Below are 24,811 nucleotides of genomic sequence, written 5' to 3' on the forward strand. Positions count from 1 at the left end.
CAGCTTTATCGTATTATTTTATGCCTATGGGCCTGCACTGCTGATTGTGAGGGCCTTTGAGTATGTTTCTGACCCTAGTTACAAGAAATGGCTGAAATGTGATTGATTTAAATATGAAAGCACACATTTGGAAGCGGCACAACCAGGTGGAAAACAATGAAAGGAAGCTGAACCAATTTAGAATTATTTAATGAGTATTCATGGACAAAATATAGTGAACTACACTTGATTCAGATATTCTTTAGGCCAGCAGAGAAGGCCTGGCAAGCCCCAACAGCCCACTGCTGGAATTTAATGAATTAATCACCTAAAGTTAGCATCTAGGAATATGCTTGACAGTTATCATTGTATATTGTACCTTTTTTAGCTAGTCAGTTTTTCTGCGTTTTACTTTTGATTTATGACCAAGCGTTTCATATTTTCGTTTTAGTTTCTGCCCCAAATTTTCATTTCTGTTCATCCCTCCCCCTTGCAAAGAAAATTATGCGAGCCAGTTATACAGGCAATTTACCTTTTCTTGTTAATCATTGGCTGACTACCAGTTATCAATTGTCCAAATATGTCCACACTCTTCCCCACATTTTCTTTAAAATAAGTCTTTCACTTAACCTGAAAGGACTCCCTTATCCAGCCGATCCGGCAAATCTTGATAGTTTTTAATGATTGACTGTGGCAACGATCGTAGTATTTGAGCATGTTGAGTGGAGAGCTGCCGCCGAGATAAAGAGCGCAAGGAGCATCCCCGACATCGTGCCGCACGCTCACCTCTGGACTTAGCTGTTTGCATTCCTTCAACCATTCATTCTTATCAGACACAAGTGCACCCTGGGTTAACGTATTATATGGATTACAGGGACAAACCATACAAATGAAGGCTTTTAACGATATCATTGTATCAACTGAGGTTGCTATTTCTTTAGTACGATAAACTGTCAAAAAAAAAAATCAAAGTTCACACACATTTTAAATCTAAAATGGAAATTAAACTGCTTCAGTTGTTGGGACCTTTCACTGCCTGATTGGTTTCCTTAAGCAAATATTTTGATAGTGACACAATTTGCTTTTTGAAATGTTCTAAAGAAGTGCTTTGACATCAAACATCGGGAACAGGGGTTACCAGCCTGGTGCTCCAAAGCACTGGGTATCTCAACAAGAACCCCTGATTAACCCACTGACCGCTTCTGATAAGAGCTCACCAGTGATGTTGCATTGTGATTTTCTAGGGAAGTTTGATTTCTTACTGGCATGAAAAACCAGTGACATGATCAATTCCTCCAAAAGTCTTTTTAAAATTAGCCTATATATTATGTTAATCATTCTGTCCCCTTAAAACAAGGCAGATGTTTGAGTGTTTGACAGAACCTATTTACTCTTTTCCTTATAATTACAACCTGGTAATAACGTAGTAACAAAATGTTAATAAGTTATTTTTGAAATGCAAACCAAACTGGTATCCCTTCGCACTAATATATGACATACAAAGAAGCTCTCTGGTTCAAAAAGTTTGACTCCTGATCTGGAACATAAATGGAAAAAAAAACCATTCAGAGGCCATAGCTTTTTCTGTCAATAATCGAAAATGAATCTGGGTGTGGTCTTATGAACCCACCCCGATTCCAACGCAGAAAGACTAGTGAATTGAAGATGTATATGTGGCTCTGCAAAATATATGATTTACACTGGATTTCTTCTTGTATTGGTACTGGAGAAATTGGAAAACTGGCTTTGAAAGTCCTTGAATTTGGCGTACGAAGCCAGTTTAATTCAAGAGTGTGTTTTCATGGTAAAGTTTATTTCCTAATCTCCATGCGACAAGTAATCTAGACTCTGGATGTTTGTGTCACCCGTGTCCTCAAAACACATGCCAGCGCTATCTATAGCTGTACATCAATTATAGCTCCACAAACACGTCTATCTCACGTTCGTGTTTATCTACCTTGAGGAGTTAAAGAGCGACCGTTGACTTGTTTGTGTTCCTTTCGCGCTCTTTCCTCAAGGCGCCCCCATCGTGGTTTCCTTCCCGCACTTCTACCAGGCCGATCCAAAGTACATCAATGCCATCGAAGGCCTCAATCCCAACGAGGAGGAGCACGAGACCTACCTGGACCTGCAGCCGGTAAGGACTCTTTAAAACTCCTTAGATTCTGCACATATGGTAGTGTGTTGGTGTCAGAAATCTAACAACAAATCATTCTTGTTTTTACATCAGTCCATCATTTAGAAGGAAAAATAATACTCGTGCTATAAATTTTCCAATTATCCATCCATACATCCATTATCTGCACCGCTTATTCTCAATAGGGTCGCGGGGGTGCTGGAGCCCATCTAGGCTGTCTTTGGGCAGGGGACACCGTGAACTGGTTGCTAGCCAGTCACAGGGCACAAAGGGACAGACAATTCACTCACTCACACATACCTCGGGACAAGTTGGACCTGCATTGTTTTGGAATGTGAGAGGGAACCCATGCAAGCACGGGGAGAACATGCAAACTCCACACAGGAGGTCCCATCTCATGACCTCAGAACTCTGCCGCACACGCGCTAACCACTGCGTAGCCATGCTGCCCAATTTTCCAATTATTTCAGAAATATAACGTATTAAAGAGCAGGAAAAATAATGATTTCGTGTTTAGTTTAAAGTCGAGCTCCAAATGGGTGTCAATAGATATTCTAAGACTCTTTAGTAACCACAGAATTCTAAACCAGATTTGCTAGTGCTAATGCCGTTAAAGCAAAATGGAACATTCAGGGAACTTTTATGTCTGTTTTTTTTTTTTTTGGGGGGGGGGGGGGTGGGGGGGTGGGGGGGGGGTGGGGTTTAATGACATTATAAAATAGTTGTTTATTTTAATCAACATCCTAATAATTGGTGAAAATGGGAAACTACAGTTTAGCTTTAGCTTTTAAAATGTGACTGCTAAAATGATTTAATTAATTTGCGTTTTTAAATTTGAATAAAAACGTAAAAGGCAGGGAATTTGAAACTTTAATTGAAATCACTCAAAGCTGGTATTGATTTTTAAGCTTTTGAGCAAGTACCATAACTTCTCAAGCAAATATTTATATTTTACAGTCTGGAAATTGCAGTATTTCCAATATATAGCAATTCTTAATTGAGGCTAGGGAAATGTTATAAACATGAGGGGTTTTTTTGCACAAAACTGTGAAGGTAAAGTTGTGTTAAAACGAATATACAGGTTATTGTCAATGTTTTGCACAGGATGATTTTTTTTAACTTAATTTAAGAGCAATTTTTAGGGTTGAGTGTATCATTTTTGTTTAAAATGACCTTAAATTAACCTAATATTATACTCCAGTCCCATTTTAGTCGTAAGCTCTCTTAAATCTTGGTTTTTGATCTTTTAACCAGTTACATTATCTTATTTACAGACAACTGGGGTTCCTATTCGGGCCTGCAAGCGCGCTCAGCTCAACGTCATCCTGAAAAGAATCACAGGTTTCCCGTAAGTCGCTTTCTGCAGATTTGGTTTCCCATATCTTTCCTTCGTCCTTTTCTAAAGTGCCCTCTATTATATTCCAGTGACACAAAGTTCCTCAACGAAACCATTTTCCCCATCATGTATGTGAATGAGGTGAGAATGACCGCTGCTGGTAAACTTTAGGACTCTTAACCTGAAATTTTTCATCACGTGAATTTTTCTCCTGCAATAGACGGCAACAGTGGACGACGATTCAGCCGCCCAGATGAGGACATTGCTCCTTATCGTCACATTAGTGTCTAATTTCCCTTTACTGATCGTGGGCATGGGCCTCATTCTGCTGATGGTCCTCGTGGTCTTGTTCTGCCGAAATCGCCAGAAGAAGGTGAGTACCCCGCAAAAAAACCAATGTGGTTTAACCCCTCTGTAGTAATGATAATGTAATAATCTGTAGTTGCCAGTAGTGTAGTTTTAGTGTTGTTGATGCTAAAACAGGCATGCCAAATATTCAGCCCACGGGCCAGATCCAGCCCGTCCTAAATTTGAGTATGTTGATAAAAGGCAAGTCTCTACATCATTTATATCAAAAATTATGATTTTTTTTTTTTTTTTAAATAAATAGAAACCAACTGCCCCTTCCCACCGCTGGAGTGCAGTAAAAGCGTAAAAAACGTCCAGTCTGGTCTCATGTTCAGTGTTTTCTCAGCTTCAGTCAGCCCAGACTAGTAGTATATCTGACATATAGCCCGTTCACTTCCAAAACTGTTAATTTGTAGGTTTGTTTTACAATTCATCTCAAAGCAATGACAATTGAGGCAAGCACTTTTTTTATTCATAGCTCCCACTTGTTTTATGTTTGTGGTGAGTTGGTTCAGATGTAAAGCTGCAATTATATGTTAAAATAAACAATTTGTTAACACATTCTTTCCAGAGTTTATGAATGAATGTGCTTAAAAAAGATCCATTATCATTTGTGATTAGAATTTGAAGGGTAGGGTCCAAATTTAACTGAATGGTTAAGCATAGTACTGAAAAAGAAATCTGAATATTTGGCGTCGATATTTTTTTTTTTTTAACTGATCCGGTCCCCTGAGAAAGTCTGGATCCGACCCCTAAGCTGAGTTTGACATGCCTGTTCTAAACGAAACGCTAGATTTAGATTTGGTGAAATGTTTTAAGCAGTAAACCTGGGGCATGATAACTAACAAATTGCACGCTTCCTTAACAGCAAAACTAGCATGACTAGTTTCCTTTATTTATAAATGAATGCATCTTTTTGGGTAATATGCTGTCTTTCTTTAAGTAACTTCTTTCTCAAATGTTAAATTGTGTTGGTTTAAAGGTGGGGTACGTAGTTTGAGGTGTCCTCGATTAAGTATGTGCTAACAATGCCCAAGAGCCCTTGTGCTTTGTTTTCCATTGCGCCTATCTATTTTCATCTTGCTTTTGTTTGGCTTGTTCGGGGCGGAACAAACCCCTAAAAGATGAAAAAAGATGAGCGAGTCTAAGAAATATAATATATCTGCACGCAGATCGTGTTACTCTGCTGCCATGATTTCAGCCTTAAGTGTTCAAATGGCGCACCCCATCTTTTAATCGAGAAACTTCATTTAATTTATCGTAACGATCCTAAAAATCAGAATATTAAAAGAAAACACACTTGCATTTTATTGAAACTATTCCCCAAATTGTGAATATAAATGGTTTGCTTTCTTAGCATGCTAGGCTATTACCCTGGTTAACTGAATCGGCTAGTTTTATTTTCCCAACAAATAATTAATAATTAAATCCCCTACATTTTTGGGAACTTTCAATTTTAGGACATTTCTTAGACTTAAGCCAACATTAGAGAAAATGAAGTCTGTTTTTATTTACATTTCCACGTACTAATTATGAAGTAAAAGTACAAATATGTCTTAAAATGAAGACAAAGGGAGGTTTTTAAATCAGACTGGATTTTAAGCCAAAGTTACCTCAGTTTGACTATCTACTCTTTAAAAGGGCTACTTTATTTTTATAAACACTTAGGCTAGCTTCCAGACAAACTAGCTTGATAAGCTACATTCAACAAGATATTTGTCACTATTTGTTTGTATTCAGAAATGTTCCCAAAATTGTGACTAATAGCAAGATATTTGATATTTGCATCTTTTGCATGCTAAGCCATTAGCCTAGTAACTGAATCCACTAGCTCTTTGACATCCTTGTCTGCAAAAGCATATATTGAAGCATTTGTAGTTCGTTTAACAAAAAAAAATGTGGAGAAACGTAATTATATATAACAAGTGTATTTTTGTCCAGGTGCTAGCCTAAAAAGCTGCATTCACTAAGCCAACTCAAAATGGTTGAGGTTGTTTGTAAGCTAAGCGTGCTAAGCTAACAAATTAAACTTGACGTATCACTATTTATATGAAGAAGTTTAAATATGTTTCTGGTTTAGCATGGTGATATTTTTTGAAGATGCCTTTATTGTTATGTGAAGCCTTTTTTGTTGTGTATTAACCCTGTTTGAATTTTCAGTAACCCTGCCTTTTTGTCCCCCTTTTTCTGTTTTAGAACGAAGTAAAACGCATTGATTTTACTGAGGCTTTTCATTCTTTTGCTGTAAGTCTTTTTCAATTTTTTTGTTGCCTTGTTTGCCATGTTTTCTGTTTTTGTTTGCCATCTTTCCTTATTTTTAATTCCCATTTGGGTCTTAATTGGTTTTTCACTCGGTGCCTTTGCTTTGAGTCTGTTTCAATACTGGTGTATTTTATATAAGGGCTCCACATTTAACGTATTTCCTCAAGAAGTCCTAAAAGGAGACTTTTGAAGTTTAACATTTTTGGGTCTTTTCTATTGTATTTGGTTTAAAACGCTAATTTTGCTGGATACTTTCAAAGGAAATGCCTAAAAGAGTAAACTTTGTGATAATATAGGTACTATTTTTATATCAAGGTTGCATGAATATCATGTATACATACCGTAAATTCCGGACTATAGAGCGCACCTGATTATAAGCCGCACCCACCACATTTTAAGAGGATAACCGCTTTTGTACTTACACAAGCCGCACCTGTTTATAAGCTGCATGCGCCCACATTAAAACATGTGACACTATCTCAAAATTGACCCAAATCCTACTTTGAGTCCCTCGATTTTAACTGAACATAAAATAAACAGTTCGAAAACCACAGCCGGCTAAATTACGGAAAATGATACCGGTGCTTAAAATTGAATGCAGACCTGCAAGTCCAGGTCCCATTAAAAGTAATCCAAGGAAAAAAAGTGTATATTTCTAAAGGCAAGGATGGGGAAAAATATATATCCATTATTGTCTGCCGTGTCCACAGACACTCACCTTTACCGGTCCCCACTTCCCGTCATCCCCCGCGTCTGTTACGCCCCTTCTTTTTAATTGGTCAGTGCAAGACTTATCAGAATAAGTGTCCAAAATAAATACATTACAAAAATATACAGTTGCAAATACATATTATACATGGTTACACATATTTACAAAGAAAGACGGTACACCGAGAGAGTTTTCAAAGCTTTAATAATAATATTATAACTTTCATCCCAAACCGTGCCTGTGAAGGGTAGCAACACGCTACTAACAACACGCTCGCAATACATTTAACGGGTCTGTTGCAGGGGTCAGCAATAAATGATTGGTGAAAAATTAATGCCATTAATTGCGAACAATTAATGGAATGGTTGCTTAAACTCATAAATCCATTTATTGCAAAATTTAAATAATTATCAATTATTGCAACCCATTAATTGCGAAAATATTCGGGTTTTTTGTTAGTCAACAAACGTGCAAATTTTCACGCCGCGCAAGCATTTCGTATGCGGTCAAGGTCACATACACGCACAATCGGGACAGTGCATGCATACGCGTAAGCTACCGTGTTTCCCCCATTACAGTATAAGACCCACCCTGAATATAAGGCCCAGCTTTTTATGAGAAATGAAATTCAACCTTCCTGCAAATAAGAGGCTCATATTACCTATGAAAACCGTAGATATCAACGTTATTTAACAACGGCAATGCTTTTCTAAGAAATTTTTAGCGAAAATTTATTACTTTTGCACATATTTTTATTTCAAACCCCAATTTTTGACGATGATTTTGAAGTAAGGCCGGCCTTTATTCGGGGAAACACGGTAGCTGTACGTACGTAGTGTGGTTGCAAAGCAGCTTTTTATTGGTCGGGACAAAATCGGGCTTGTTGATTGGCTCACGTTTTGCCTCAAGCACGTACGTCGTGGATGCACATACGCACACGTTGTACACTACTACTACGCTGTATTGATTGTAATCTTCGCACAGGAAAAAATGGTTAGAGAGTACTTCACGCAGATTGATGTCGTCAATCAATTGAATCAATTGATGTCGTTATTTGGAATGCAATCTAGGTCCGCCACTTTCATTTGTATTTCGCTCCGTTGATTCTGCGGTTCTCCAGTACAGCTAACACATGAATAAAAACAAGCCCCAACAATACGGTAGCTGATGTGATCACCAATAACTCAGAAGATATTTTTTGTACTAAAAGTAAAGATTAGAGGGACCAGTTTGTTCGACCATATTGACACGGCTAGTATACCATTAAATTACCAATTAATGGCTAGAAATCCAATAAATACCCATTAATTGGCCTTGCCGCGAAAAAATTAACATTAATTTTTTCGCACTTAAATATTTATTTTTTTCCCAAAAATCAATTACTGATGACCCCTGGTCTGTTGATAAAAATATACCGTGCATGTAGAAATCACGGTAAACCGTTCTCATCTTCCTCCCTATAATTGACGTCATCAAAGTTGTTCCCCCCTTTAGTATGGGAGAGAGACTTTATTTGAATTGGTACACTAACATTAGCAATCCAACCTGCTATGTTTTAGACACCTGCTCCTCCCTGTAAATTGATATAGGCACTGAATGAGGAAATGCGGTATTAATAGGAGCCTTTTTTTCCATCTACGAAGTTTCTAAACATTGACGTAATGTGAGGAATCATTTCTGACCTTGTATCTTCAAAGCATGTTTTGTTTTTAATGTTGGGACCAAAGGTAAAGGGTTAGACAAATTGGCATAGATCAGGGGTCTCCGATATGGTGCCCCCTAAGAACAGCACAGGTACCCACAGACCTATTTCGAAAATAGCTCACTGATGCTGAGTCTGTGTGAATTGCCTGTAAGATTATTTTTTCTGTTGACTGAGTATTTAATCCTACTTCCAATAATTTGACCTGGTAATAACACAGTAAAAATATAGTAATAACATAAGGTTTTTTAGAAATGCATATCAAACTGTGTGCCTTTGCGTTAATTATTGACAAAAAGTAACTCTCAACTTCTAGAGGTTGAAGACCCCTGGCATAGACGTGCATTTAATTTTTAAGGAGGTGCGACTGAGATTGCATACCTGTCAATTTAGACATTTTTGCATGTATTTTATACGTGTTTTGAGCATTTCAAATTGTGAGTGCTGTATAACAATTTTTACACAGTATTTAGTAATTTTTTAATTGAAGACTCAGGAGGTAGAGCACTCGTCTGGGGATCATGAGATCACAGGTTCGAATCCCGGCTCCTCCGTGTTACATGTCGAAGTGTCCTTGGGCAAGACACTGAACCCCTAAAGCCCCCAATAAGCAGGTTAGCGCCTTACATGGCTGCACGGCCGCTATTGGGCAATGTGAAGCACACTGTAAAGCGCTTTGGGAAGTCATTGACTTGAAAAGCGCTATATAAATGCAAATCATTTCATTTCATTGATGCGCACTTACTGTACACCTTAAATTAAAGTTACTGTAACTTTAAATAGATATACACACAAAAATTTACTGCACTTTTTCTGCTTTAATTGGTATTGTTGAAATAACTGGTAGCAGATAACAATATCATCGTGGATTGTGAATATTGCCACAGTATTTTACGTAGTCTATCTTGCTATGGGTGCTACTTTGTGTTTATTAGGTTTGTTATTGCTAAATTATGGGAAATCTAACCAATAATACAGGGAGCAATTGGCTGAGGTTGAACGGTATGAGACTGTTGATGATGCGCAAGCACTTACTGTACACTTAAAGTTACAGTAGCTTTAATTTTAAGTAAACATACACACAATAATTTACGGCACTTTTTCGGCTTTAATTAGTATCGTCTTGGTCACTGGTGGCAGATGACACCATCATAGATTGCTAAAATTATCACGGTATTCTACATAGTCTATCTTGTTTTGAGTAAATAGGTGCCGCACTGTGTTTATAAGGTTTATTGCTTAATTAGGCAAATTCTAACCATTAATAGAGCAATCGGCTGAGGTTGGCAGGTATGCGACTGTTGATGACGCCCAAACACTTACTGTACACTTAAAATGTCTAAGGAATTCTGTTGATCGTGAGGAAAATTTGAGGTATCACTAAATGAGTTATACATGTTGGCAAAGTGTTTATACAATTCTCACCGATTTCTACATATTGTAGTATTAAAATATCGTTACTACTATAACTTGGATTTGCAACATTCTTTGAATCCACGAGAAAGTAATGATTTTTACTATGAGCTGCAGTCTTGGAGTTATTGAGATTGAGGAAAATGGAGTTGTTAGCATCTACTCGTTAGCAGTATTCCCTCTAAGCTGCGCGCGTGCGCAATTGCGCACTACTCGCACATTTTCGGCGCACAAGAAAATCTAGCCAGCGCACTAAAATGAGGGCTCAAAATTACTTATTAAGAAGCGACTTAAGTCAAAGTTACAGTGCATGAAGGTAAAAATACACGGGTTCCCCTGACGTTGTGTCCTAAATGCGGTATTTTGAAGTTGAGTCGAACGAAGTTGAGTAAAGTTAGTAGAGTTTGTCGAGAACCGGCTTCCTCAGCTCGGCTCACTAAAAGGGTCCTAAACGGCTCTTCAGGTTGTTTTTGCTTCTTTAATCCCAACATGACCAAATATTATGTAAAATTATGCACAAAATGACTTAAAGGAAGGGGGGAATATAACAAAAAAGAAAAAATACCAAAATGAAAAAGTAGTGAAAAGCTGAAGAAAAAAAAAAGAAACAAAAGGAAAAGAAAAAGAGAAGGAAACATTTTGAAAAAAGCCAGAAAAAAAGAAAGATGTAGGAAAAAAGTAAATAGAAAACAAAAAGAAAAAAGTAACAGCTCGGAAAAAATGAACACAATGAGATTTTTTTAAAAAAGTAGAAAAAAAAACACGGAAAAAAGAAGAAAGTTTGTGTTGCATTCAAATAATTTCCAATTATATCAAGTGAATCTTGTTGCCAACATTGTACTTCCACTAAAAAATGTGATTAAATACAGTTGTGTATCGTGCAACCGACCAAGTAATTCCCCAAAAATGTTAGTATTATGCGACAAACAATACCAGAAAAAAAAAAGAAATGGAAATCTTGTGAAAAAATTGTTGTAAAAACAAATGACGTTTGTAGGCCGTGCAACCTTTGCAATCGTACATGAGTCAATTTATTCAAAAGAGAAAAATAATTTTGCATTGCCGGAAACTCAGCGAAATGTAACTTGATGTCAAGTTTTGGACATGTTTTATAATGATTTAGTTGCCACGCTTGGGATTGCTGTTGCTCACTGTTGTTTCAAGCGTTGCTCACCGACTTTGTGTGAACGCTCAGACCCGTGGAAAATTACAGGGAACATTGCTCGTTAGCATCTGGTGCAGGGTTCTCCAACCATACTCAAGCTGAGAACTACCTCTTGTTACTAATTAGCGCAAATGGCACCCTGTTTGAAATGCATTTGTAATATAACAACTTACCATGTTTTTAATAGGTCGTTATTACCAGGTTAATTATTGTCTAAGGGAAAAGTGTGAAGCACATTGTAAAGCGCTTTGGCAGGTCTTCATTGACTTGAAAAACACTATATAAATGTAGACTATTTACATTTATTTAAAATGAAAGTTCCTGTAACTTTAAATAGATGTACACACAAGAATTTGCAGCACTTTTAGTAGTTTGCATGGGCCAACTGGAAACCAGCTGGCTGTGAGCAGTCGCTATTGGTCGCCTAAGACTGCTCGTGATGTGGATTTCCTGTGGAATAGCGAGCAAGATATTTTGGTCCAAATAAAACTACCGTAAATTCCGGACTATAGAGCGCACCTGATTATAAGCAGCACCCACCACATTTTAAGAGGAAAACCGATTTTGTACATACACAAGCCGCACCTGTATATAAGCCGCATGCGCTCACATTTAAACATGTAACACAAAATTAACCCAAACCCGACTTCAAGTCCCGCAATTGAAACTAAATGGCCCTCATTAAAGTCCACAGTCTAAAAATCACAGCCGGAACAATGAATGGAAAAAAAAAAGGAAAATACTTAAGGTTTGATGCAGACCTGCAGAGTCCAGGTCCCGTTGAAAGTACTTCAAGGAAAAAAAGTGTATATTTCCAAAGGTAAGGGTGGGAAAAATATATCAGATGAACAATTACTCGCGCAACTCCTTTTCCTTTAACCAACTTTTTACCCCCTCTTCTTTCCTTGTCCGTCCCTCACCTTTAGCGGCACCCCGCGTTTGTTCCGCCCCTCATTTTTCATTCACCCGTGCAAAACATATCAGAATAAGTGTCTAAAATAAATACATTACAAATATATACAGTTGCCAATACATATTACATATGGGTTACACATATTTACAAAGAAAGACGGTACACCGAGAGAGTTTTCAAAGCTTTAATAATAATATAGTTTTGACAGGGCAGTTAATGGTAGCAACACTGGAGCGCCGCTAGCGGCCGTTAGAAAAATTACATGAATTGGCCGCATCACTGAATAAGTCGCAGGGTTGAAAGTTAGGGAAAAAAGTAGCGGCTTATAGTCCGGAATTTATGGTAGTATTAATCGTTTCGGCCCTCTTTGCCACGCCAGTTGTCTTCTAAGTCCTGTTTCGGCACCTTTTTCCACCATTTGACGCTAACCGAATTCACTTTCTCCCTCCAGACGGCCAAAGACGAGACGGCGTACACGCAAGTTAGCGACAAAACGGACGAATCGCCCGAAGCTCCTGCCGCTCAGCCCATGAGAAACGGATCCTACATTGCCATGTCTCCCGTGGAGGCCCAAAAGTGTTGATGTGATGCCCCCTTCTCTCTTTCCCTGCCCACATCCCAGGCTGAAGCTCAGGGAGGGAGCAACAAAATGGGGGGTTCTTCCGGAGATATCGGGATAGGAATGCTCCCTGAGCCACTTTAGGACTATCTATTCACCGCCCAGAGTCAAAAAGGAGAGAATTTTTTTCTCTTCTCCTGATTGACCCCCTTCCACCCTCCAAATGAAGGACTTAACCAAGTGCTGTTTTTCGATCCAACAGGGATGCAGCGCCCCCCACCTGTGGGAACAGCCTTGTCATATTAACACCGAATATTACATAAGGAAAACAACACAGACTGAGCCAAACTTTTTTTTTTCCTTGCCTTTTGTCTCACACACTAGCTGGTTGTGAAAGTGTGTGCGATCACTTTATCTTTGACCCTTCGTAACACTACACTTTTCCTCGCGGTTCCGTTTTTTTTTTTTTTCTCGAACGGGGAACAAAAAAAAAAAGCACCAGATGGGCTCACAAAAAAGACTCGAACTCGCCCTCTCTGCCTTAGCGCCACGACGGTCCGCCCGTCTACACTGTTACGCAAGCACAATTTGGACCACCGGGGGTCCTCGGCGAGCCTCGCGGGTCTTCTTCATCTCTTTTTCTTTCTCTTTTTATAAGAGTCAAAGACACTGTCAGTGTTACTGTGCAAAACACAGCACTTAAATCACTCGTTGTCTTCGAATTTCAAAACAAAAGCCCCCCCCCGTCCCTACTCTCCATGCGTACTTATTTTGCCTGGAGTGTGACATTTTGTTTTGCCTGCACCAGGTGGTCTGCCCGTTCATTTCAAGACCCCCGTTGGGGGTCTTCTGTTGTCCAACTTAGTATGTCAGCTTGAAATCTGACAAAGGAGAAAGACGACGCGTTAAATTTGTGCCACGTGTGAAGAAAACACACTTTGATGGTCTATTTAGTGACTCGAAACTTGTTTTTTTCCCCAACTGTGAAGTTTGACATTTCTAGCTACTTGCTAGCTAGCTACTTAGCCACGATGCTAGGTCTGGAATGTCGCCACTTTTGTAACTGATATCAGAAAACAACAACAAAATGTTCGTGACCTTTCAACTTTTTCTTTTCGGGTCATTTCAAAGTAGTCTTGTTCATTTCAGGCTAGGTTTGTAGCATATGCTAGCCCCTAGTTGTGTCAATATCGTAACTGTAAACATTTTCAAATATTACTTTGGAGTCATGGCACAATTAAATATAACTTTGACGTATACAACCAACCCTCTTTGGCACTCGATGAGATGAGGACACCACAAAAAATATTGCTACATGTTAGGAATCTAATTTCAAAGCGATAAGTTCCATTTCTGTGCCGAGTTCGTTTCATGCTAGCTACGTAACCACGATGCTAAGTCTGCAGTTGCGACGTTTTTCATAACCTGTTATCATAAATCGCCCAAAACATCACCGATTCAGTGTGTTAGCTAATCTTTTGTCATTTTGAAGCGGTCGTGTCCATTTCTGTTCCGAGTTCATTTCATTTCTGGCTAGCTACGTGATCACGATGCTAGGTCTGAGTTTCAACGGTCTTCGTAACTGATATCAGAATGTGGAAATTGTTTCATGAAACTTTTTGGGTCATTTTGAAACAGTAACACGCATTTTGGTGCAAAGTTTGTCATTTCAGGCAAGCTACGTAGCCGTAACGCTAGCCTGGAGTTGCGACATTTTTCGTAAGTGATAACAGAAACCGCAAAAAAAAAAACTAAGCGTCTATCCTTTAATATTCAATCGGCACTCAAATAGTAATTTTGGGACTTGTTTCAAGTATTTATTATTTTGAAGTGTTCATGTCCATCTGTGCGGAGTTCAATTCAGGCTAGCCTAGAGTTGCGACATTTTTCGTAACTGATATCGGATAACACAAAAATATTGTTCTTCTAAACTCTTTTGTGTCATTTCGAAGTATCCTTCTTCATTCCTGTGCCGAGTATTAAGATGGCTACTTAGCCAAGATACTGAGTTTCAGTTGTGCCATTTTTCATAACTGGTATCCGATAACACAAAAATTTAGTTTAGTGATCTTTGGAGACCTTTTTTGTAATTTACAAGTGATCACGTTTATTTCAATGCTTAATTCATTTCAGACTGGCTATGTAGCCATGATGCTAAGTCTGGAGTTACAAAATTTTGGGAATCGGATAGTGCCATAAAACAAAATCACGAGTCCACCTTCTATAGCCAATCGGCACCCCAATAAAACGGTTGTTGTGACATTGTTATCTCCGTTTCCGTAACTAGTACATTTCATTTCAGGCTAGCTATGTAGCCGTGATACTAGTCTGTATTATTTCGTTTATCGTAACGGACTGGATAACACAAACAATTCTTTCTTTTTTCGTCATTTCATAGTAGTCATGTCATTTCTGTGAGTACAATTCAGGCTAGCTACGTAGCCATGATGCTAAGTCTGGAGTTGAGACGTTTATCGTAACCGATATAAAAAAATCACAAAAGAACAAAGTGTATTTACACCACCTTTTTTTTCGTTTTTTGTTTTTTCATTTTGTAGTGGTTATGTCAATTTCTGTGCCATTTTCATTTCAGGCTAGCTACTTAGCCACGATGCTAGGTCTGGAATGTCGACACTTTTGTGACTGATATCAGAAAACAACAACAAAATGTTCGTGACCTTTCAACTTTTTCTTTTCGTGTCATTTCAAAGTAGTCTTGTTCATTTCAGGCTAGCTTTGTAGCATGTGCTAGCCCCTAGTTGTGTCAATATCGTAACTGTAATCACACAAGACAGAAATGATTTCGTAACCCGCGGAAACCTTTTTTGTCTGTCATTTCGAAGTAGTCATGCCAGTTTCCATGCAAAGTTCATTTTATTTTAGGCTAGCTACCTAGTCAAGATGCTAGTTTGGATTTTTTTCGTAACAGATATCAGAAATTGCAAAAATAGAAAATGTCCACCTTCACTAGCCAATCGGCACTCCAGTATAACGGTTGTTTTGGGACCCTTTTTCTTAAAAAATTGTAAAAAAAAAAAAAAAAAATCTGGTTACCAATGAAACAACTGTTTAAAAAGAAAAAAGCGGGAAAAAAAATTACATTTTCGAGACCTTAATATCCCTTTTTTGGAGACCTTTCGTCCCCCCTGTGACCAAAGACGTCCCTGACTTAGCTCCTCGTGCCACAAACCGACACCGCCTACCGTATTTTTACCACCCGCCCCCCTCGTGCCATTCGCTGCTGTGCCTTCTCGACATCAAGGCGGAAAAACACTTTGGCGTGAAATCTCAGTATTATCGTCATTATTATGATGTAAGATAAAAGCAATATGGAGTTGTGTGTACATTAATGACATGGCTGTGTATTTATGTTTTGTTTTTTGGGTTTCCCCCCCCCCCCCCCCCCTTTATTTTCTTGTATGTGTATTTTGTTTTGTACTGCTTGGGTCCAAGTTGACGAACACACAAATGCTAACGTAGCATGCTAGCGTCGTAAAACTGGAAGGCTTTGACGGCCAGGCTGATTATCTTGATGTGATGAATAAGATTTATGACGCCCCCTCCCTCCTCCTCTTCCTTACTCTTCAGGGACCAGAATTTGTGCCATAAACTTATCCGGGTTCCCGACGCAGTCCCCGCACACCCCCTCTTTTTGCCTTTCTTCAACGACATACGTGTCACTGGTTTGACGGTGGTTGTTTTTGGTTTTCCGAATGACAATCTCCCCCACCTTTTGTCACGAAAAGTGCAAAAAAAACAAAATTCCAAGTACTCCTTGTTTTTAGTTTTGATAATTTCCAATGCACACACACCTTTCTTACTGTGCTTTTGTAAACATTTCTAGTGTATTTGCAAGAAAATAAAGCTTGCAAACAAGTGCAAAAATGGTGTGTTGCTCTTTCATTCGGATGATTGTTTACTGTTTGTTCTAGGGCTTTGGTCTCTTCACTCTTTCACCGATATCAAAATTAGTTGGTGCTGGTGCTGTGCTTACAGCACTCGTGGTAACGAGTGCTGTTGAAGCCGCATTAACAATGAATGGGTTTGAGATTTTCCCATCCGTAATGCATGGGCCCATTCATTTCAATGGGTCACTATGGTAACCAGGGAGTTTCCAGAGGTGGCATGAGTAGGTCACTGACCAACATTAAATTTAACCATGGACAAATGGTAGATGCTAATAAGTGTAAGCTAACGGGTGCATGCTCCATTCAGGCCCCGATGTTGCCCTTAATTTTCCTCATGTTGAGGTTTTTGAGTTTTTTCCTTCCCCTCATGTAAGTTTTAGATCAGGGGATGCTGTAATAATAGTCTGGTTTGCAAAGCCAGCCCAAATGTTATTTCAAGCTAGCTGTAAACACTCAGCCTAATTATTAGCTTAGTTATTAGCTCAAGCTAGCTGTAAACACTGTCTGGCTATGCCAGAACACTTATTAGCTGAGAGAAGCTGATGCTATGCTAATTCATTGCTATCAATGCTGTCAGCACAGTGGAAAAGTGTTGGTCTAGCTTTGCCAGCCCAAATATTAGCTCAAGCTAGCTGTAAACACTGTCGGCAATGAGCTGACGAGTCATAATAACAGCTAAATGCTAATGGATTCATGCTAACTTTATGCTGATGGATATATGTCAACAATTAATGTTAACAGCTACATGCTAACGACTAAATGCCAACGCGTTATGCTAACGGCTACATGGTAATGGATAAAGAAACCGACTTTCACAATTGCCTTGGGAATTGTCTAGTTGTAAAATTTGATGATATCTTGATTTCTTTGTCAATTTGATTTGTTTACAGTGGTATCTTTAATCGCAAACTTTAATTGTTTATCTGATTTAATTGTGGTTCTCTATAGCCTCAATGGGTAATATTTGACCACTAGATGGCACTGTGTCGTCTGGTTTGAGTGAAGGCTAGTGATACACGGCACAGTGTGGCGAGATCTTGCGGGACGAACAAAGCGCCGACTTAAGTGGGGATTTCAAGTTGTGAAAAATAAAAATTTATCTGATTTTACTTTTAATTTCTAAATAAATATTCGTATAAAGTCAATGTTTGTTTTTTATTGGATGAGTTTTTTTTTGTACCCCTGGAATCAGCTAATTATTATACATTGTCCCTTTAAGTCGAAGTCTTTAAGAGCTTAAGAGAAGGAAATACAAATTTTTCTTTCGCATACATTTTCAGCTATATCAGTCTCATTATAATCATAACATTATTACTTTGATAATCACATTATTCATTCAGTCAGCCTTTATCATACGACCTTCAGAATCCAGGTGGGTGTAGTTTTAACAAAGGTCTCTTGTGAAGATGCGAGTTCCTTTCTTTGCCTGGTTAAGTTTAATTTTCTATTTCGTAAAATCGATGCCTCTCTTTGATAAGACGTGGAGAGCCAGTTTTCAATTATTTCATTCTGTCACCGGCCCAGGGTATACAGTTTTATTTTATAACTTTTTTTAAAAAACTTCTCAACTGAACTGCTCTCTCCAGCTTATTTTTTTTCCCCGTCCAAATACTCGGTCTGAATCCAAGAGACCTGAATTGTCAACGCCAACAGCACGCATAGCAAGTACAGTATGTAATATACAGGGATCAGAATTTTCCGCGGATCCGCGGATTTCCGCTGTTTTTGAACCCCAAAGGCATTCCGACTTTTTCACTTTTTCTCTTGCGTAGCAGACAGATTCAAAATCCGACTGTCTCACTCTTTCCTTTATTGCTCTGGCGCACCCTGGCGGCCGTTAGAAAAATTGGCCGCATTGTCGCACAAGCTGCAGGGACTGAACTGCATTTGAACTTATCTTGCAGTATTTACAAAAAAATCAGTTATGTGGGCAAATTATTTTAATCTTCTAAAAATGTTACTTAAATGATAAATATAAGCATGGTTTTGGACAAGTAAATTGCGTAAAACCAAGTTTTGGAGGGGGGGGGGGGGGGGGGGGGGTTTGTGCTCCGCCCTGGTTTATTCCTGGACGCTGGCTATTTCAGCTGAAAATGAAAATCTCCATTCTGATCCCTGAATATATTGCGTCGCTGACTGGAAAAATTAAAGAGAAGAGAAACTGCATAATGGGAGGTAATTCAGCCAATAGCTTATCGTCTTTATGCTGTGAAGCAAACCTAAAGCATACCAGCTTTTTATATGACAAGCATCTAAGAAGGGTAATTCTTGCAAGGCAAGAACATCGCAAAGAATTTGATGTTGATGTCAAAGTATGTAAAGAGGGGTCCTTAAAACATCTTATTCCACACCCTGGAGTAAAAACGTCATAACGCGGGGTCTACAGCGTTTGTCAGTATGGAAGAGGAAGCGTTCCATTTAAAAAAGGTCAATGACCGCCGCTACAGATTCAACATGACCGGCCATCTCGTGATTTATGTTTTATGACCCTCCTTCAAAGTGTCTCTTGTGTTTTGAAACACCATTCGTCACTTGATACGAGTTTTGAGCCGACACTTCCCTGAAATAGGCCACGGCAAACGTGGGACTTCTCCGTCAGAAATAATATGAGTTAGTCGTGGATGTGCAGTGAAATATTAAATATTGAAAGTATGTATACAGATTTGGATGTTGGAATATCTGCTGTATTTGTCATGACCAGAAAGGAAACAGGACCCAATTGCGTGACGTATACCACAAGTTTTAATGAAGGAAAGAGGTGTTCGCTGGAGGCGGGAAGAAAATCGCTCTCGTACTCAAATTGTGATCCGAACACGGAAGTGGATCTTCCGTAGCGAGCGATGGCGGACTCAGGCAGAGAAAACCGTTGGATTGTGGGGACAGGAGAGCAAAAACGTGGTCGGGATCAAAAAACGGGTCGTAAGTCGGGACGGGAGAGCAGACGTGGTCGGGATCAAAAACAGGTCGTAGCCGGAGACAAACGGGAGCAAAAACGGGACAGGCGGGAGTCAGGGGTCGAAAAAAGGGCTTGCCTTAAAAAACAGAGGTGCGCAGACGGACTGACAACAGGGGATTGACAGGAGTGGGTTCAAATAGTGACAGGGAGCCAATCAGAACCCGCGGCGGGTAGCGCCGAAAGAGCGGGCACAGCTGAGTCACATCAGTATTCATGACAATATTTTTTATATATCATGTTTTATAACACAGGGGTGTCAAACAGGCGGGCCACGGGCCAGATCAGGCCCATTAAGGGAATGAATCCGGCCCGCGAGACAACGCTCGGAGTAGCGCAGGCGAAAAACGAGCTGCAGGTTGAAATATGTCCACTTGGTGTTTTCAAAGCCAGGTTCCTCTCACAAAGACGCTGTACTTGTCTTTCTTTCCTTTTCTCTCTCCTTCTCTCTTTCTCTCTCTCTTTTGCTTTTCCTCCCTTTTGTCTCACTTTGTGTCACTTTCTGTCTCTCTCTCTTTCCTCCCACTCACTCTGTCTTTTTCTCTTTCTTTTTTCCTCTTTGTCTCTTTCTCTCTGTCTGTCTTTTTATCTTCTTCTGCTCTCTCTTCCCTTTATTTGCTATATTTGGGTTGCGGCCTTCTTAGCAAACAATTGAGCGCATTTCCCATCACTCGGCTTCACGAAGCTTTTCACCGACGTCGACTTTAACTCGCGTGCGTCTTTTTTTTTCTCATTTCGCTGACTTCACTTGAACTCGAGACCGAGTCCTTTTCCTCTTTTCCGACTCGCAAAGTTCGATGACCTTCGAAAACTGCTGAGCTCAATTACTGTATGACACCAAGAAGAGTCATATTTATTTGTATAGCCCTTAAACACAAGGAGTATCAAAGGCTTCACAGATCATTGCAAACCATAGACTATTATGACACCATCCCCTGATCTAAAACCTACATGAGGGCAAGGAAAAACTCAAAAAGTGTTTTTCTTCTCTTCTTTCTAGAAGTGCTCAGACTGCACTGCAGCATGGCAGTGTTTCTCAACTGGTGGGTCAGGAACCAAAAGTGGGTCACAGCAGAGGTAAGATCTTGGGCCCAGGCCCGAAACCGACGGCTAAGTTTGGGTCAACCGGGCTTCTTTCTCGCCATTTTTTTTCTCCCTTGGTGGAGGATCTACACAGCATGCACTTACTCAAGTAATTATTTAGATAAAGATAATGCTTACCAAACTATCGGTTTAACTCCAAATCACTAAATCTGAAGAAATTTGAATCCTCTCTGTCGGGTTAAAAGACGCGCGCCTTCCTCCTTCCACCTCCCTTACGTCAGATGTCATTTCTGCTTCTCGCCAATCGCTTACAAGCTTTACAAACTTTCTTTCTGTTTTTTGGCCAAATCTTTCACTATTTGCAGGTTGTAATCTCCTGAATAGGATTTATTTTTCAGTGCCATTACGTTCGGTCTACTTTCGTTCGCTGCAAGTTGCCAAAATAGGCACTTCAGCTCCAAACCGAGTGCAGGGCCAAATTAAAGCTTCGGGTTTATTTTGGGGTCGGTTGTCAAATCAAGTTAACCTGTCGGGTTTGGCCGGGTTCGGGTACATACACCTGAGAATCCGGTCAGGTCGAGCTGAAATCTTTTAGGCACGATCCTACCTCTATGTCACGGGGCTTGACCTTGGCAAAATAAGGCTAAGCAGAAGAAAAACGAAGGGTCAATCACACTCTTTACCAGTAGATGGCGATAATGCCCTCCTCAATCTAGTCAGGTCGCATTTATTTGCATAGCCCTTAATCACAAAATGTCTCAAAAGACTGCACAGGCCACAATTACAACATCCCCTGATCTAAAACCAACTTGAGGGCAAGGTAAAACTCAAAAACATCAGCATGGGGAAAACCTTGAAAAGGGGCCACTTGGGTTTTAATAGATGTTGCATTGGGTAACAATACATAAAACATAGTCAATATTAATATCAGAGGGTTTAAGAGGGACTACATTTTATTGTGATTTTCTTGCTTAAATTCCCCTTTTCTGACCAAAATATGTAACAACCAGGGTTACTTTAACCACTACCCAACCCTGTCCACCCGCGCCTTTTGCTGACCACCACAAAGGTAAGAAATCGTATTCATAATTCTTTTCTTCATCCTTTTTTTTTAATTTTTACACGTTCATGTTAGCGTAATCTTTCGTACGGAAGATTACAATAACACGAACGTACGATTAGCCTGGGTTAGCTTTATGTTTACGTTGAACATTCAAGGTAAACATTTAGGGTGTTGGGACGGAACCCAACATTCAGGGTGTTGGAACGCAGCCCCCTTTCCAATGAACCGCTCACCACTTGTTGTGGAGACCCGGGTGCTAAATGACTTGTAAACCACCTGATTTTTTTTTTTTACACGTTCATGTTAGCGTAATCTTTCGTACGGAAGAGTACGATAACGCGGACGTACGATTAGCCTGGGTTAGCTTTAGGTTTTTGTTAAACATTCATGGTAAACATTCAGGGTGCTGGAACGGATTAAAACGATTTACATTATTTTTAATGGGAAAAATGATTTCGGTGATCGACCAAATCGGTTTTCGAACAGGGTTATGGAACGGATTATGGTCGAGAACCGAGGTTCCGCTGTATATGATATAAGGAAACATATGTACAATATAACATGTTAAACTACATAAATAAACATGTTTGAAAAAAAAGGGTTGTTTTTGTATTTTGTAAGGGAAAATACGACAGTTTGTAAGGGCATGGAGCACACTAAATTTTGGGGACCCATAGATTTTTGAGCATGCGAGTCCCCGGTACCCATCACTTTTCAGAGTCCAAGGGGCCAAATAGTTTCGCAAGCCACTGTATATTCTACTATCTGGAATTTTTTTCTTGATCTGGGTCGCATCTTGTCGTCAGGGTGGATCCTGAAGTCAGACCAGTTGAGAATGTCCTATAGTGCACTGGTGAGAGTAACCCGTGATGCAATAGTGAGCGGCTGCACTCGTAACCTTCTGCTCAGCACACTTGTATCAATGCAAACAAGATGTTTGTGTCTGTGTGATTATCTAGGTCATTTTAGCACATCTAGGACAAAGATCACCCCACCCCCAGATGATCCTCCAATTCCACATGATTGTATCTGCACTGTGGAACACCACCTATTTGGAAATAGTACTTCTCTACTTCCAGGGTTGGGTAGGGTTACTTTAACTTGATTACTTTCAATTACTTTTGGATTACTCCAATACCAAATATGCTAATAAAAGACAAAAGAAACTCAATATCAATAAAATGATGACTCACAACACGTGGTAAGCTTTATCTGCTGGCTTTGATCTCTTTGATCTCCGGCAAAACTAACATAAAATGCGACAGAAACAAAATGAAAATAAATCCAAATAGCTTGCAACATCATTTTTGCCGTTCCATGTATTCCGTTACTCCCCAAGCCTGGACAAAATGTAGTCATTTTATTCATCAAAATGGACGCAAGAAGGTGCCTCTAGCTGTATCGTCTTCCTTTAATGTTTCGTTCTGTTAAGGCTAGTTAGAGTTCCAGCAGAAAAAATAAAGTCTGATTGTAATGGCCCTCAAGTTGTTCAATTCATATGTGTGAATACCTCTTGTGTCTTCTTATTTCACGTTTTGTTCTGTTAAAGCTAGTTGTTATTCATACATAACCCGACATCATCTTCAATTCATGTTTTGTTCAGTTATACCAAGTTAGTGTTCCAGATATATACTTCATGGTCATATGTAGTTGTTCTGTACAGGTGTGAGAATATCTTGTGTTGTCTTTTTTCATGTATTGTTCAGTTAGAACTAGCAGGTGTTCCAATATAATATTGTTCTGTCTCTCTTTCATGTTTTGTTCATTTAGAGCCAGTTATTTTTCTAACATTTTATTTCATTTATTTATTTTCATCTTGGTACTCTCGTTATTGTTCTATCAACGTGTGAGTAAAAACCCTGTGTTGTCTTCCTTCCATATTTTGTCCTGTTAGCGGTAGTTAAAGTTCTAGCAAAATATTTTAAAGTCTGATTGTCAGGGCCCTCAAGTTGTTCAATCCATATGTGTGAATACCTCTTGTGTCTTCTTATTTCATGTTTTGTTCTGTTAAAGCTAGTTGTTATTTATACATAACCCGATACCATCTTCAATTCATGTTTTGTTCAGTTAGAGCAAGTTAGTGTTCCAGATATATACTTCATGGTCACGTTGCCGTGGCCCTGTAGTTGTTCTTTATCTTGGGTTCTCTTAATTTCATGTTTTGTTCTGTTAGAACTTGTAGGTGTTCCAATATAATCGTGTACTGTCTCCTATTTATGTTTTGTTCAATTAGAGCTACTTTGTGTTCCAACATATCCTTCTTCTTCCCCTTGATGTTCATTTAGATCAAGTTAGTGTTCCAAAATTATGTTGCAGGGATTCGTACTCGAGGATTTGTTGTCTTAAAATTCTGAACATCCTAGTAAACTCAGGTGATGTTTTTTTGGGAAATATTGTTTTTTTTTTTTTATTAAAAAAAAACATTTTTAACATCTTGTTTTGTATCCCTATTCATGGGATCCACTTCGCCGACCACTTTAGCTCAAGTCAATGTATTTTAAAAATTATGAAACCTGACCTTATTTTAAGACCTTCATTTACTAACTGTAATTCAAAATCGTAATTCATTTTCCAAACTTAACCTTATTTTAAAAGTGATATTTAAAAAGCTTTATGACTATGAAATCTAATTAAAATATATTTTTTGCATCGTATTTTTGTTTCATAATGACATGGCAACACAGATATTTAAACCCTATTTCAGATTGAAAATCGGAAGAAAACGAATTTATGGAGCCTTACTTTTGGCACGATCTCCATTTTTAATTTGTACTAAACGGCCTCTAGCGCCTTCTTGCGTCCATTTTGAGATATTGCATTTAGTCGCATTTATTGTAGTTTGGAAACATGTTGTTCATAAAAAAAGGATTTATATTATAATTTTCTTAGTGAATACGTGTACGTATAAAGGACGTAGGAATTCCCTCCAAAAGATTTTTGTCTTACTTTATCTAGTCAACGGAATTAGACGTTGATTAATAAACCGAACATATTTGTGGCCCTACATGTAAAATATATGAAATTGTAGTTTTTCAAAGCCCAGGTAAAATATCTAACAAAGCATTCCAGCATTAGTTTCCAATATCAAAACACATCGTATTTTTTACTTTTGAATAATTATCATCTAACTGTATAAAATAAATAAAACCTGCTGTTTATAATATATGAACTTAGCACTTCGTTTTTAAGAAATATAATAGAAAACTACGTTTCTAACTATATTTAACATAAAATACTCACAAATTAGTTTTTTTGTTTAGTTTCCAGTCAACAAATCAAGACAACACAGAAGAATGCATTAAAAAATAACGTGTTTTTAA

At 38.8% G+C, this 24,811-nt stretch overlaps 1 protein-coding gene across 1 annotated transcript in view; it reads left to right on the forward strand.

The window, feature by feature from the left end:
• scarb2a (scavenger receptor class B, member 2a) overlaps positions 1-16,408 on the forward strand; it is a 35,888-nt gene extending 19,480 nt beyond the window's left edge. Inside the window, exons 8-13 of the mRNA XM_088336550.1 lie at positions 1,998-2,116; positions 3,391-3,464; positions 3,542-3,593; positions 3,673-3,825; positions 5,997-6,044; positions 12,416-16,408. Of these exons, the coding sequence (XP_088192676.1) occupies positions 1,998-2,116; positions 3,391-3,464; positions 3,542-3,593; positions 3,673-3,825; positions 5,997-6,044; positions 12,416-12,547 (578 nt within the window). The 3' untranslated portion in view covers positions 12,548-16,408. The remainder of the gene's footprint in view (positions 1-1,997; positions 2,117-3,390; positions 3,465-3,541; positions 3,594-3,672; positions 3,826-5,996; positions 6,045-12,415) is intronic.
• The last annotated feature ends 8,403 nt before the right edge of the window (positions 16,409-24,811 follow it).

The sequence above is a fragment of the Urocampus carinirostris genome, chromosome 5, assembly GCF_059441175.1.
Source record: "Urocampus carinirostris isolate Australia breed hairy pipefish chromosome 5, RoL_Ucar_1.0, whole genome shotgun sequence".
NCBI classification, from domain to species: domain Eukaryota; kingdom Metazoa; phylum Chordata; class Actinopteri; order Syngnathiformes; family Syngnathidae; genus Urocampus; species Urocampus carinirostris.